Raw genomic sequence first — 16,679 nt, 5'->3', positions numbered from 1 at the left:
CCCCACTAAAGTCATTTTTTTTTTGGGCTAGTTAAATTCCTTATACTGCGATATATCAATATATAGGGCTCTTACTCACTTTCCTTCAGCAGTTTCTTAAAAAAATAGACTTTTATAATATGTAAATGAGCTCTCTACCAGCAAGTAGGGCGGCTACTTGCTGGTAGCAGCCGCATCCTCCTTTCATAATGATGCCCCCTCCTCATGTTGATTGACAGGGCCAGGGAACGCGCTCGTCCTCTGGCTGGCCCTGTCTGCGTTCAAAATCTGGCGCCTGCGCCGTACCTGTCTTCAGTCGGCGCAGGCGCACTGAGAGGAGAGCGCTCGCTCGGCCGCTCCTTCCTCAGTGCGCCTGCTGAAGAAAAGTGAGTAAGAGCAGTATATATTCATATATCGCAGTATAAGGAATTTAACTAGCCCAAAAAAAATAATGACTTTAGTGGGGTGACAGAAGCCCTTTAATGGAGCTATCTCACCGTTTTAACTATGTCAATGTAAAAAGCACTGTTTCAGTGAATTTTTCTCCCCTGCATAACGGAAACGGGACGGATCCGTTATGCAGCCCATAGACTTCTATTATGACGGAATGAATAATGGAATGCCTCTAAAGGCATTCCGTTTTGCATTCCGTCATAGAATTGCATTATGGTCCGTGATAACGGAATCCATAACTCAATTCTGCTTTTACCAGTAAACGAATCGCAAACTAATTTCATAAGCGGAAATTTACTCATCTCTATATATACAATAATGTAATCTAATTTCCTTCTCCAGTTTCTAGAGAAAGATATAACTATAAATTGCTATTGCTAATTTAGAATTTAGTACAAGGAAGGGACAAATAAATGGCTTCTGGACCTCTTTGCTATGAGATCACTATGCTGGCACTGATGAGAGGAGAAGGAAGCAGGGAAGCTACTAAAGGTTCTTTCACAGTCCTTGATTTTCTTGTTCTGATCTTTTACAGGAGCAGAACAACGAAAATAATGGGAGTGCCGGATTCGGCACATAACTGACTCCATTGACTACAACTGAGTCCCGTCAGTTTCCATGGGGTACCGGACAACACAGATGTGAAGAAGCCCTATGTACTGTGTGTTTGTTTTTTTTTAAAACAGGTGAATGGTTTTCTGGATATAATTTTTTTGAGGTCACTCCATGTATCCTACTTCCTGTCTTGACTCTTTTGTTTCCTCTTTGTTTGGACCTTCAGCATGGCAGACAGTCTGACTTAACTTTTTGAGTCAGACCATCACCTGGACCAGAGAGAGCCTCCCTGTAGTGAATCAGTTGGAGCATCACAGACTAGACTAATCAATGCTCTGTTCTTCTGTGTCAAGAGAAGAATAGAGCTGTCATACTTTCATCCCAGTTCTACACCTACTGTTATCATGACCTTGTAGAAAGCATCTTCCCCTCACAGCAACAGTAAATTGACCATGGATTACTTATTTATAGTGGAGGTCTTTTTACTTGTGTTGACTGCTACAGAATGACAATATTTTAAGGGAAATTTATTAAAACTGGTATAAAAGACCAGAACTTCTATGGAAAATGAAAGTTGGGATCTAATTGTTTGCTAAGTAAGTTTTCCTTTACACTAGTTTTGACAAATCCACCCCTTTGTATTTGAATATCAATGACGTACTCTCCTAAAATAAAAAAGAAATACAGACAAAAATTCTAAATAAATTTGTCTTCCATAAATATTGAGTTTAGAAACACTCCTTTCCGATGTATGTGTCCCTTTATAGCATGTCTGCTTTCCTCCAGAAATGACACCAACCTTATCTATATGTTGTATCTGGTATTGCAGTTTCATTTCTATTTAATTGAAGAAGAGTCTGTGCTGTTTCAATGCAATTGTGGTTTTATTTTCATACGACCCCCTTAAAGGAATTGCCCAGGATTTTACTATTGATGGCCTATTCTCAGGATAGGCCAGCAATATCTGATAAGTGGGGGTGTGAGGTGTCAGCTGTTCCGTAGTAGTTCCAGCGCCGGTAGTTGGCTCCAAGACTATACTGCTTTGTCCATTATGTAATGGATGTTGCCATTTAGCACAGTGCTTCTCCCACTGATGTGGTTGATAGCAGTGCTTCAGTAACCAGCTCTGCCCACTATAAAAAGGGCAGAACTGTGTTCTTTCAGCACCTACCTCCAGAGCTGGAGCTACCCTGAAATAGTTAAATGGTGCTGGGGGTCTGACCCCCGCTGATCAGATATTGATGGCCTATTGTGAGGATAGGCAATCAATAGTAATATCCTGGACAGCTCCTTTAAATGATTTAGTTGATAAATACTTTTTTTTTATACGTTTTTATACTACTTTTTTCTTGAGACAAATTTGGAAAAGTAAGCTAAAGGCTTTTCTAAAACTTTTATGACACAATGGATACAATAATGGGTTAATTGTTGAGTTCAGATATAGTATCCAGACTGTGATATCATACCAGTATAAGGCAGCACAGTTGTTTTGGCATACCCTGTCAATGTTGACTAGGAAATTGTAGGGAGCCCAACAAGCAACAAAGACAGAAACCAAAATTGCCAGAGATTTTGCCAATTTTTTGTCCCTGGAGGTCTTAGTGAAATGGATGGTTTCGGGAACATTGGTCATTTGGGTAGTGGAAGAGATCACTGGATCTTGTCTTAGGGATTTCCCAAATCTATTTTTTACATGTGAAGTAATATTCTTTATCTCAATAACATGAATAGATGGCAGTATTATGTTAGTTGCTATGATGAATGGCTTCACGTCTTTTGCCTTTCCTCGTGATGGATAATGAGCAGACTGTTGTCTTTTCTTCCTGATGCGTTTGCTGACGTTACAGTAGATGGTGAGATTAAAAGTTAATATACTTATTAATGGAAAAATAAAATCAAAGATTGATGTTGTTAAGTGAAAGTACCAAGTGTCAAAGAATCCAGCCATACAAATATCTTCTGGCACGTAACTGTCACCAAAAACACTTTCCCAAAAGAGAATAGATGGACTGTAGAGAAGGAAAGACATTACCCAGACTGTAGTCATCTGTATAAGAGTTATGCTGTGCCTTTTTTCAAGAGAGCGATAATGTACCTGGAAAAAGGAGTTATAATTAATGTTTCTCATATAAATGATGATCACGTTTATATGAATCAGTGGCCACTATAGCAAATAATTGCTGTGTAACTATATTCCTCTGTTATACATAAACTCCCTGAAAGGGGTTGACTTGTGACAGTGACAACACCTTTCATAATGTAGCCACCAGAGAAATAACCTAAATACCTCAGGTCCCATCTCCAGGCACCCCTGGCAGACAGTTAGTTTTGTTCAGGGTGCAACAACCAACTGGAGGGAAAGTCTGGAAAAGGGTAGTGGTAGTGGAGTCAAGGACCAGGCCTGTTTGGTTAAAATAAGTCTCTCTTTACTGAAGAGATGATAGGAGTTGCAGTACGTAAAGGCAAGGTATCTTAAGTTGTTCCCAATAGCTGTGTGTAGGCAGCAGTAATGATGGCAGCTATCCTTTCTGAGTTTTGATTTAAGTACACTATGCAAAATTCCCAAATAACAACAGACTTTGTTCTCATCATCTCTTTATTCAATTCCCAGGATGCAGGGTTCAGATCTTAGATCCAGATGACCAGTTTGTCCAAAATTTTGGTGGGCACCAAAGCAATATACCTTTTCAACAAGCAGTAAAGTATTGTTGCCATAAATGTGCAGTACCTTACTGTCTCAATCCAGCATGACCTTGAAATGTGATTCTAAACTTTCTGTGAATGTATGTTCTTTTTCTTTTAGGGTTAGTATTTCAGTTCAGTTGTTCTATGGCAGTTTTTTAATCTCATGAATGGTGTTTTCCTGGTTGTGGCTCTCCAACCCTTTTTGTCAGGAGCTAACACATGCACATGTTGCCTCTAGCACTTATCAACAAAGACTCAATAAATAGGGGGTGGGACCAGCCCATCACCTCAGTAACTAGATTTTGATGATTTTTTTTTTAAATGTCCCTAATGCCATAATAAAAAAATTTGTAATGTATTTTATTAATGGATTTTGAATTTTAATAAAGTTACGCCCCCTAAAGCGCACCTTTTCCCAGTTTGCTTAAAATTGACTTGAGAAATCAGCAGTGTACGTAGTACAAAGTGTACAGTTTCTCAATGGGGCCACAGCACAGGGAGTACAGGCAGGAGCACACATTGCTGCTCCTGCCTGTGCCTCCCACAGGTTTACTAAATATGGTACCCTGTAACCATGCACTATGCCAAGATTAGCTGAGTGGAGCAGACTTCTGTCTGTGCCTGCTTCACTAAGCTAAAAGTCCTACAAGTCAGCGGTGTAGAGAAAAGTCTATTTTAAGCGCACAGGGAAAGTTGCGCTTCAGGGGGGTAAAATCTATAAAAAATTAGAAAAAGTGTTATTATGGCATTAGGGACATTTTAAGAAAAATGAATCAAAAGTTTAGATACTCTTTAACAACAAATCACAACATATAATTCTTAGGGCTCATGCACACGACCATATGCCCTCCGGTTGGTGAGCGGGCCATATGTTCCGGAGCGGCATACATAGTGCGCACGGGAGCGCACAGCATCATAGGTTACTATGATGCTGTGTGCATCGGGCCACCCGCGGGGCTATTGTCCCGCACTCATAATATCATAGGAGTGCGGTACAATAGTCCTGCGGGCGCCCCGATGCGCACAGTACCATAGTAACCTATAATGCTGTGTGCTCCCGTTCGCACAATGTATTCAGCTCCGGGACATAGGGCCCGCTCACGGACTGTATGTCTCGGAGGGTATACAGTCGTGTGCATGAGCCCTTAGGCTGAGTTCACACTTCAGTTATTTGGTCAGTTATTTCCATCAGTTATTGTGAGCCAAAACCAATAGTGAGCCTACTCACGCATAATGTATAATGGAAAGAAATTAACCTGTTCTGTGTTTTTGACCCACACCTAGTTTTGGCTCACAATAACTGACAGAAATAACTGACCATATAATTGAAGTGTGAACTCACCTTTAGCATTAAATTAACCCTTTTCAGTGATTCTCTGGGTCAATGCAGGGGGAGCCATGATCAGACATTTCTCCTGCAATTACCATGATGGTAAGGGCTGGGAAAACGAGTAGGTGAGGGTAGGTGTCTGCCTAGGGGTGACCTTGCTACCCATAAGGGGAGTACAATCACGGCCACATCTGCGGCCATTCATCCTCATAGGCCTCAGGCTGCCAGGCCTGAAGCCTGTGAGGCAGTAGAACGAGGGATGACATCACAATGACCTCCTGCATCGGGTCTTAAGTGATCACGTCATCAAGCAAGACCCGGAGCAGGAGCAGTGATGTCATCAGGACTGCCTATGCCGGGACTTGGCAACTCAAGTGACAACAGATACACATAGACAGGAATCAGTGGGTTCCTCTGACACCACACTTAGTTGTCATGGCCCAGCAACAACCTCTGTGCCCTCACCTGTCCTGCAACTGCCTCTTTTCTTGCTGCTCCAATTTTTGGCAAGGACAAACTTAGTGAGGACAGTCAGCAGCTACAGGCGAGCACAAACTTTGAGGAGAGGTCCGCTGTGTCCTCCCTTAGGAATGCAACTAGTTATGATGACAGTCGGGTTTGAGCACGTTTTGCATGTGGTCAGGGACATGGCCATGAGACTGGTGAGGGCGACATAAGTGACGAACAGACAGTAGTGGATGATGATCTAGCCTATCGCACGTGGAAGCCAGGTGAAGAGGGGGCATCATCATCAGGGGGTGAGGGCGGCAGCAGACGCGTGTGACTGCATTACGGTGGCAGCATGCCGATGAGCCAGAAGGGTGGAAGCAGTGGTAGATCTGAAGCCAAACGTGCCCGGGGTAGACAGCCTGCTACTCAAAAGCTTATCTGTCAGGAAACAATTAGCGGTGCATGGGTTCATACAGACAGCGGTAGTCAGTCAGCATGGAGTGGTGGGGGTAAACTGCCATACTCTGCAGTGTAGGAATTTTTTTATAAAGTCGCTGGAGGACGTTAGCGAGGTGGTATACAGGAAATTAGAGAAGAAGGTAAAGCATGTTGGCACCACGGCCCTGCGTCAACACATGAGGACTCATCATAAAGTCGCCTGGGGAAACCGTGGCACTAAGGTAGTGGTACAGCCAAACGCAGCAACCTCTGCATCTCCCAGTGACCCACACTCTCTCCAGCAGTGAGGGCTCCTCAACCTCAGCAGAAGGAAGCTGTCTTTCCTTCCCTTCGTCTATTGCTCCTGATGCACTTCCTCTTCCGCCTCCTACTCCTTGTCACGTGTTTCACCAGCAATCGATCACCAAGGCTATTGCAAAGAGACAACAGTATGCGTACACTCATCCAACGGAGCAAAAGCTGAACGGGCACCTGGCCAAGTTGCTGGTACCACAGTACTTTCCTTTTGGACACTGAACATTTTAGAAAACTGATGGCTTGTGTCCATCCAAGGTGGAGAGTCCCTAGCCATCACAACTTCTCTAAAAAAGCTGTACCAGCCCTGCACATACAGTTGCAAGAAAAAGTATGTGAACCCTTTGGAATGATATGGATTTCTCCACAAATTGGTCATAAAATGTGATCTGATCTTCATCTAAGTCACAACAATAGACAATCACAGTCTGCTTAAACTAATAACACACAAAAAATTAAATGTTACCATGTTTTTATTGAACACACAATGTAAACATTCACAGTGCAGGTGGAAAAGTATGTGAACCCTTGGATTTAATAACTGGTTAAACCTCCTTTGGCAGCAATAACTTCACCCAAACGTTTCCTGTAGTTGCAGATCAGACGTGCACAACGGTCAGGAGTAATTCTTGACCATTCTTCTTTACAGAACTGTTTCAGTTCAGCAATATTCTTGGGCTGTCTGGTGTGAATCGCTTTCTTGAGGTCATGCCACAGCATCTCAATTGGCTTGAGGTCAGGACTCTGACTGGGCCATTCCAGAAGGTGTATTTTCTTCTGTTTAAGCCATTCTGTTGTTGATTTACTTCTAAGCTTTGGGGTGTTGTCCTGTTGCAACACCCAACTTCTGTTGAGCTTCAGCTGGTGGACAGATGGCCTTAAGTTCTCCTGAAAAATGTCTTGATAAACTTGGGAATTCGTTTTTCCTTCGATGATAGCAATCCGTCCAGGCCCTGACGCAGCAAAGCAGCTCCAAACCATGATGCCCCCACCACCATACTTCACAGTTGGGATGAGGTTTTGATGTTGGTGTGCTGTGCCTCTTTTTCTCCACACATAGTGTTGTGTGTTTCTTCCAAACAACTCAACTTTGGTTTCATCTGTCCACAGAATATTTTGCCAGTATTGCTGTGGAACATCCAGGTGCTCTTGTGCAAACTGTAAACATGCAGCAATGTTTTTTTTGGACAGCAGTGGCTTCCTCTGTGGTATCCTCCCATGAAATCCATTCTTGTTTAGTGTTTTACGTATCGTAGATTCGCTAACAGGGATGTTAGCATATGCCAGAGACTTTTGTAAGTCTTTAGCTGACACTCTAGGATTCTTCTTCACCTCATTGAGCAATCTGCGCTGTGCTCTTGCAGTCATCTTTACAGGACGGCCACTCCTAGGGAGAGTAGCAGCAGTGCTGAACTTTCTCCATTTATAGACAATTTGTCTTACCGTGAACTGATGAACAGCAAGGCTTTTGGAGATACTTTTATAACCCTTTCCAGCTTTATGCAAGTCAACAATTCTTAATCGTAGGTCTTCTGAGAGCTCTTTTGTGCGAGGCATCATTCACATCAGGCAATGCTTCTTGTGAAAAGCAAACCCAGAACTGGTGTGTGTTTTTTATAGGGCAGGGCAGCTGTAACCAACACCTCCAATCTCATCTCATTGATTGGACTCCAGTTGGGTGACACCTCACTCCAATTAGCTCTTGGAGATGTCATTAGTCTAGGGTTTCACATACGTTTTCCACCTGCACTGTGAATGTTTACATGGTGTGTTCAATAAAAACATGGTAACATTAAATTATTTGTGTGTTATTAGTTTAAGCAGACCGTTATTGTCTATTGTTGTGACTTAGATGAAGATCAGATCACATTTTATGACCAATTTGTGCAGAAATCCATATCATTCAGAAGGGTTCACATACTTTTTCTTGCAACTGTATATATTGAGCAGAAGATGGGCCAGTCCTTCAGCCGGTCAGCATTTGGTAAAGTTCACGTGTGAAGCTGTAACTATGGTCAAGGACAATATATGTCCTTTTCAAAAAATAGTGGTAGGTTGTGGTGGCTCACTAGCAAGTAGTTAAGGTATGGTGCTGCAAGCTCATATAGAGGGAATCACCCCACCCTCTCTTAAAAGGCAAATGTAGTAATAGGAAAATGAGTGAGCACTCATACACTTGGCAACCAAATTGACATGTGCAGAAAGTATTTATTAAATCCCCATAAAATACAAGTAGTAAAATTTATAAGAACAATGTAGCAATAATATACAACATTACAGTCACATATATTGTGGTAGATTACGATCGATACTATATTCGATAAAAATATATTCAATAGAAATATTCAATAAATTGAATGGTAGAAAATTTAATGTTGAAATATTCGATAGAATATTCAATACCACTCAATAGTGTCGATAAATTCAATAATATATATCACACCAAAAAACATCACTTGTTTCACCATACGCGTTACGGGCTGACACTTGACCACTGAGGAAGGGAGAGTGAATCTACCCGTAATGCGTATTGTGAAACAAGTGATGTACCTGCATTGAAAAGCCTCCGATAATACTGTATGGCCATACAGAAGAAAATTTCTACAGTAAAGGATTAACTATTCTTATCGTCGAAAGCTGCACCAAAGGAAATTGCGGAACAGAGTGGCAACTCCCGCGATCTTTGGAACTCCCGCAAAATTTAAACCAGCTTGCTGTATGGAGCGACTGAATAAGCCGGCAAATATTTAAAGCTCCATTGAAGCAATAGGGAGACAACAGACGCTAGACCAGGCATCCTCAAACTGCGGCCCTCCAGCTATTGCAAAACTACAACTCCCAGCATGCCCGAACAGCCTACAGGTATCAGCCTACAGCAGGGCATTGTGGGAGTTGTAGTTTTACAACAGCTGGAGGGCCGCAGTTTGAGGATGCCTGCGCTAGACGGTAAGCCAAATATCGATTTAAAGTTTTCTTCGATTCAAAGCTCATATCGACCTTAAAAGGATATGCTATAAGCGACTTTTCACATTATCAGGATTCCTGTGGACACTTTATGAACATATTGCGCTCCCAGTGAATACACCTACAACATTTTCAGTGACATTCAGTTTCCCAAATTAGGATAGAGCGCTAGAAGATAATACTCCCTCTTTCCCAAATAACAGCATATACTTGAAGTTTTTTGGTGTGATATATATTATTGAATTTATCGACACTATTGAGTGGTATTGAATATTCTATCGAATATTTCAACATTGAATTTTCTACCATTCAATTTATTGAATATTTCTATTGAATATATTTTTATCGAATATAGTATCGATCATATCTACCACAATATATGTGACTGTAATGTTGTATATTATTGCTACATTGTTCTTATAAATTTTATTACTTGTATTTTATGGGGATTTAATAAATACTTTCTGCACATGTCAATTCGGTTGCCAAGTGTATGAGTGCTCACTCATTTTCCTATTACCACATATGTCCTTTTCAGCCCACTGGATAAATGTGGTTTTGCCCCCGGCACACCAGTATCTTGACCAGGGGATGGCAATGCAGCCTCCACATTGTAATCGTGGGATTTCTGCACCAATGTCCTCTTCTGCCTCCTCATCCTCCACCTTGTCCTCAGCCTCCACTGTATTCACAGTTCAGTTCATGCCACATATGCAAAGCATGGTGTTGTCACACAGTTCTGCACCTGGTCAGCCTGGGCAAACGGAGTCACACTGGGGAGGAACTGCTCCGCATCATCAACAAAGAAATCGAATCCTGTCTGTCTCCTCGCCAACTGGAGATAGGAATCATGGTCACTGATAGCGGGAAGAACATTCAGTCTGCACTGCATCAGGGAGGGCACACATCTTCAATCTGGTTGTCACCCAACTGCAAGACATCTTGAAAATGTCAAGAAAACTGTGCATGCACTTCAGCCACTCTTACCATGCAAAACATGTCCTCCTTGAGCTGCAAAAGCAGAATGGTGTTTCGTTACATCGTCTCATATGCGATATTTCCACACCTTTGAACTCCATGCTCCACATGTTGAACCAACGGTATGAGTAGAGTAAACACCTGACTGATTTATTGATGTTGCAGACAGACAGGGAAACTCCCTGGTGTAACTTTGACGTTAGACAGTGGCAGCTCATGCGTGACACCTGCCATATGAACATGGTGCAGAACCTGATTTAGCAGGTGGTGGCATACTTGGACTGCACCCTAACGTGCAGCGTTTTTTCTTTTGTTTACTGAAGGCTGCTGTATGCTTTTCTTTTGGTTTAGCTAAAGGTTAGCTAGGACTGTTGGTGGCCTACACGATGATGCACACGTCCATATATGTGACCTGCCTGTCATTCTGACACACAGTAATTGTTTCGCTACCATAAAGGACTAGCTATACATGTTGCTGCACTGCAGAGAGATGTATACCAATATACATTCTCCCTAAAGTATACCTGTAGCCTGGGATTGACCTAGATATTGGGGGCACTAGTACTAATGAGGGGACTATATGACATGTTTAGTTTTAACTACTGTACTGGTAAATATCCTTAACATATTGTGTGCTTACCCTGCAATCAGCTTCTAGATGTAGGACCTATAATCTACTAGAGTAGTTTAAACTAGAATGTTTCTTATGTTTCATTGAGACAATACTTATAATCAGCGAGCAATTCAGTGCTACCTAGATATTAATAGGAGTTAAGGAAACCATAAAATGCCATTCAGGATCAAGGGTCATTAAAGCATTTTGGACTAATGCATTGTAAAGTTGATTATTTTTATTTTATTGAATAGTCTACTATTTTTTTTCCCTTTCTGTTTTTTTTTTAAAGTTATACAAGCTTTTCTTTTATAATCAAAATAGAACCAACAGATTGGTCAGTCTGCACTATATATATGAGTTAAAACTACAGTCTAAATTTAGAGAAAATAATATATGGTATACAGAAATATACATACTGAAGAGCATAAGAATATACTTACAGCCTGAGTTATAGAAAAGAATCTGTCGTAGCTGATTAGAACAATATTAAACACAGAGGCAGCAGACATTGTGTAGTCAGCAACTAACCACAGTTTGCAGACATTTTTTCCAAGCCTCCACTTTCTAGTCAACATGTATTGTAAGAATATGGGTGTATTAAAAGCACCTAAAAGTGACAAAAGAGGACAATGATTTTTATTGAATAAATCCACATTTTATATCCCAGAATAGGCGTATATGGGGTCATCTACATAACTTAGACAACATCCACCGCTGGCGCCTAACAGCCTTACATCTATGCCAGCTCTCCTGCTGGGGTAGATTTAGATCATTTTCTACTGGCAAAGAAAATTACAAATTAAACAGGCCTGTCAGCCCACTCTCTTTCACACCCGCCCCAAGCCCCTCTTTTTTTTGAACTGGTGGTGTGGAAGAAGTCGCACATTCAGCCGCAAATTCCCTTTGTGACTGAATCTGCAACAGATATACACCAAAAAGTGGCGTATATCTAATAATAAATGACCCCCATAGTCAGGTTACTGTTAAACCATTTTTCCAAGTATAAATATATTTTGGAGATTAAATAATGGAAAATTCCACCCACCCATTTTAAAGAAATCGGGAGGAACAATTGATGACATCGAACAACAAAATCATGCTATATGGTATACATACTTTTTATAGGGTATATTGAAGATACAAATTATTCCAAAATATTGTTTGTAGCATAGAAAATGAATAAGTAACTGGTCTTTTTTTTTACTATACAGTTTGAATTCACTAATGTTAAAAAACTGACCATTAAAAAGAAGATGCAATACTGACTATTAAAGAGATATTCCGATCTCAGTCTTAAAGAGGACCTTTCACCGATTCTTACCCTATGAACTAAGTATACATACATGTGGAGCGGCGCCCGGGGATCTCTCTGCACTTACCATTATCCCCGGGCGCCGCTCCGTTCTCCTGCTATGTCCTCCGGTATCTCCGTTCCCTAAGTTATGGTAGGCGGAGTCTGCCCTAGCGCTGGCCAATCGCATTGCAGAGCTCACAGCCTGGGAGAAAATAACCTCCCAGGCTGTGAGCTCTGCGCTGCGATTGGCCAGCGCTAGGGCAGACTCCGCCTACCATAACTTAGGGACTGGTATCTCCGCCTACTATAACTTAGTGAGCGGAGATACCGGAGGGCATAACGGGAGAACGGAGCGGCGCCCGGGGATAATAGTAAGTGCAGTGAGATCCCCGGGCGCTGCTCTACATATCTGTATAGTTAGTTCATAGGGTAAGAATCGGTGAAAGGTCCTCTTTAAATTTCATATTCACAGGCTGTACCACAAAAGTCCAGTAAATGTGTCTATCTTGAGAATGGGGCCCTGGTTTAATGTTAGAAGGGGTTGTCCAAGTGTATAAAAAATTAAACTACCTGCAGGAATGTTATAAAAATAATCCCAACCCGCTCCAGTGCCAATGCTGCAGTGGGTTCTTTTGGTCTTTGTATATTTCCCTGAAGCGATGACGTGCCGTATATTGAATTGATTCTATGAAACCGCACCGTCACCACTCTGAAGCAAGCAAACCGGGCCTCATTCTCAAGATACAGTAGATGCAGGTCCCAAAGGTTGGATCTGCATCTATTAGACTTTTATTGCTTGTCTTGTTGATATGCCATAAAGGTTCTCAAAAGGTTCCCTTAAAAGAACATCTCTTAACTATAAAATGATTGAAGGAATTGTCCAAGAGTTAAAAAAATTAAAATGGTTGCAGGAATATTATAAACTTTAAAAACAAAAAGAAGAAAACATTTTTCATCTGTTTAAATCACCAATGCTCAAGTGTTCCCCTCCGTTCTTTGTTTATTATACTTGAGCCATAAATTGCTGTATATCCATGTGATTCTAGGAAACAAAAAAAATACCAGCAGGGACCAATACAGCATTTTTGTAACTCTCAAAACTCTCAAAAACTCTTTAAAGGGAATCTGTCACCACAATTTGCACTATTATCTGCAGTAGTAGATGAGTAGTATTGCAGATAAAGAGTCCAGATTGGTATTTTTTATTTACCTACTGCCCCTCGTGTCCCCCCTGTAACTGCTCAAAGTCCAGACTGCTGAGGTCACTCTCATGAGGTCTTACTGTGCGAGGGAACAAGGGTAGAAGGAAAGAAAATAATAAAATACTGGTCTGGACTAGAACTCATGTAGTAATGCAGATAAGGGGGTATTCATACTATAGTGTGTATTTTGTGGTCCACAAAAAGTGAATCTGCAAAATATGGATGATGTCTGTGTGATGTCTCTGTTGCATCCCTTTTTTTTTTTTCAGACGCATTGACTTCCATGGGTTCTTGATCTGCATTTAAGGGCAAGAATAGAACATGTTCTATCTTTTGCAGAATGGGCATACGGATGCAGAAAACCCATGGATGTGTGATTTCCCCCTTATACTCCGAATCATGGTGACAGATTCCCTCCCTCTTTACAAAACAGAAATTTGTGCAGGGTGCCCCAAAGTCTGAAACCCAATGTAGGCTGCTTTCCAAATGATGACTTGATAGTGAGCGTATCACTGGGATAAACCAATGGCCAATGTAGGAGTCCACTTCAATTGCTTCTCCCTCCTGCTCGAACTCAATTTCCGAAGGCCAGAATCGAAATGATAAAATAATCAAACCAAAAAGGGATTGTGGGGTGCGATTGAAGGACTTAATGGTGTTTTATTGGTCAATAAAAAGACAGTAAAAATGATGATATACCAATGCGTTTCAAAAGAGATCTCCCTTCTCCTTTCTTTGAATTGTGTCACCCGGTGTATCCTTGTTTTTATTGTCTTTTTATTGCCCAATAAAACACCATTTAGTACTTCAGTAGCGCCCCGCAAACAGATTCCCTTTGATCACTGGATAACAAGGGTAAAATTATTTGTCTTTCAATTCCTCAGGACTTCTGATTGCTGTCAGTGATTGGAAATGCTAAAACATCAAAGTAAGCAGCACTGCATACCCCACATTAGGGAAAAGTCCAATTCATCTGGTACTGACAATTATGGTCCAGACTTGGTGCTCGCAGGTCGAGATCCAGGCTAGGGGTCCCTTGCAATAATAATACTTGGAAAAATCCGCAGCACTCCTCCGGTTTGATAGAAAATTCCGGGGACTTTATTTAATAAAGCAGCATACAAATGCAATTGTATGCTGCTTTATTAATTAAAGTCACTGGAATTTTCTATCAAAACGGAGGAGTGCTGCGGATTTTTCCAAGTAATTGTATACATGCAAATACTGAAAAAATGTCAGACATAGATGGTGCCCGACAGATCTCATTGGCTATAATGGGGTCAATCAAGTTTTGACTATGGGGCTTGGCATTTCAACTGACGAAATATGAACAGAATGTGGAATTTTGTTAACAGAGTTGTGAACGAGCCCTAATAAGTTAGCTAAACTTCCATTATATAATCTTCTCCAAATTAGCAGCATAAATCTATTTCCTCTTCTGATAGTTTCCTACAATATATCTATGTATGTAAAATGTATCACTATTTAAGTTGTTTAGCTCACAGAGGATTGCATAAGTGAAAGTCTAACTCTCAGCTGTGGGACGCAGTAGTTCTGTACAGGTTTTCAGACTTATTTCTGTAAACAATAAAACAGATTAGATACATTTTACTCAACATTGTCACAAACCCTCAGCTGTGAGAAGCAGTAGTGCTGTGTTTTCCGCCTGTGTATGTAAATAAATATATTTCCATTCACTGGCAGCAAAGGTCTTGAGGAACAGAAATACAAAGTAGATCAGAAAGTTGTAGAATTTCTTGCGTTGTGTTACAAGATGAATAAGGCAATATTACCATGCAACATGAGACACTTACCAATAATAAAATCACAGATAGTCAAATTCAGGAGAAAGAAGTTGCTCCGAGTTCTAAGCCTCTTATCTACAATGAATGCTGCCATAACCAGAGTGTTACCAAGGACCGTGAGAAAAATGAATACAGACAATATAATTATAAGAAATACTTTCATGGCTGGTGAATATTGAAATTCTGTGCCATTAGTCTCATTAAGAATCAATAGATGAGTCTCATTATATAAAGGACCTAATAACATTCTGTAGTTTCTGTGAATCATTTATAAATTACAAGAGAAGAGATTATATGAGATACATTCAGTGCTAAGATATCACATCAACCACTAATACCACAGTTATGCCTCTCATAAACCTTTTATACAGTTCATTCATAGGTTAATTCACTGGGAGTCCCCACAGACTGCTAATTGTTACAGGTGTTATGACAGAGAAGAAACAGCCCTTTACTTATTTCCCTGTTGTATACTAATTCATTCATGGTCTCATATCACATAGGAAATTTAGAAACAGCTTATTATATTCACAACCAAATGTTATGTCTTAAACGCACCTGCAATGGAAAATTAAGTCACCTTGTGTCTACAGCTCCTATACAAATCTATACATCTCCATAGTAACAGACCACAAACAATCCCTGTGTGTGTAGTCTGATCCTGCAGCCATATTCACTTCTATCTATACCTTACTTTGTGATAATCCATCAAATGTATATTACTACGAAGTAGAGGACTACACATGGTTGGTTTGTTGTCTGTTGTCATGGCTATAAACAGATATGTATAACAGCTGTGGGCACAAATTATTAGGAGATTTTTAATCTCATCCTTTTGCAAACTTGTTAAGAGGGGTTTTCTGGTAGTGGAATATTGATGACCTAACCTCAGGATAGGTCATACTGATGCGGATCCTACACCCTGCACCCCACCAATCAACTGTTTCGGGCAGCTGCTGGCGAGGGAAACTAAGCAGTGGACAGAGACATAAGCACAAGGTTTCGTTCATTGTGTAGTGGCTATGCTGTAGTGGCTAAGTGAATGTGTTTCAGTATGCCAGGATCAGAAACTACACTGTGGACAGAGCCCTCTGCCTACTGTAAAGTTTCTGGCATCAGCAGCTGCCCAAAACAGCTGATTGATGGGGGTGCTAGGTGTTGGACCCCACCAATCTGATATTGATGATCTATACTGAGGATAGGTCATCGGTATCTTAGTTCTGGAAAATCCCTTTAATTTCATTATAGATGTATTAAAATATATTTAGGTGTAACGGTGTACGTAGTCTTTAGTGTGCAGGTTCATATTTAGTGAGCCTGTCAGGGCCAACCTTAGGTTTGATGGCACCCTGTGTGGAATTTTCTTTTGGCATCCACCCCATAGCATGCTTTTCATAAGTAAAAGTCAATTTGACTCTTCCAGTGGGTGAACAGTGAGGATTTAATTACAATGGGCTTCTCATCCCCATTTACTTTCAGGGGATAAAACATTTTTTAGGTCATGTTATGATCATGCAGGTGCAGGTCTCATTACAATACATTTATCAGAAAAGCATCTTAAAAACATTCAAAACAAAGTTGCCAATTCAGATAATAATTCCTTTTAGGCAACTAT

General features: G+C 40.8%; 1 protein-coding gene across 1 annotated transcript; it reads right to left on the bottom strand.

Moving 5' to 3' along the window:
• Nucleotides 1-1,595: 1,595 nt before the first annotated feature.
• On the bottom strand, nucleotides 1,596-15,227 carry LOC121002445 (histamine H3 receptor-like). Its single transcript, XM_040433902.1, has 4 exons — nucleotides 15,074-15,227; nucleotides 11,204-11,370; nucleotides 2,486-3,082; nucleotides 1,596-1,652 (listed from the first exon to the last, which is right to left on the bottom strand). The coding sequence occupies exons 1-4, from the start codon at nucleotides 15,225-15,227 to the stop codon at nucleotides 1,596-1,598; spliced, it is 975 nt and encodes a 324-aa protein (XP_040289836.1).
• Between the last annotated feature and the right edge of the window lie 1,452 nt (nucleotides 15,228-16,679).

Source organism: Bufo bufo, chromosome 5 (assembly GCF_905171765.1).
Source record: "Bufo bufo chromosome 5, aBufBuf1.1, whole genome shotgun sequence".
NCBI classification, from domain to species: domain Eukaryota; kingdom Metazoa; phylum Chordata; class Amphibia; order Anura; family Bufonidae; genus Bufo; species Bufo bufo.
The sequence above is the reverse complement of the archived record's forward strand: the minus strand, read 5'-3'. Positions and strand labels throughout refer to the sequence as shown.

What these genes read in the sequence shown, in the direction of transcription:
- LOC121002445 (XM_040433902.1), bottom strand. Translation starts at nt 15,227, where the DNA reads ATGAAAGTATTTCTTATAATTATATTGTCTGTATTCATTTTTCTCACG. An exon ending in TCTTTTCTATAACTCAGGCT is followed by an intron (nt 3,083 to 11,203) that starts GTAAGTATATTC and finishes TCCTTTTTCCAG; the next exon opens with GTACATTATCGCTCTCTTGA. An exon ending in TCCTAGTCAACATTGACAGG is followed by an intron (nt 1,653 to 2,485) that starts GTATGCCAAAAC and finishes TTTTTATTTTAG; the next exon opens with GAGAGTACGTCATTGATATT.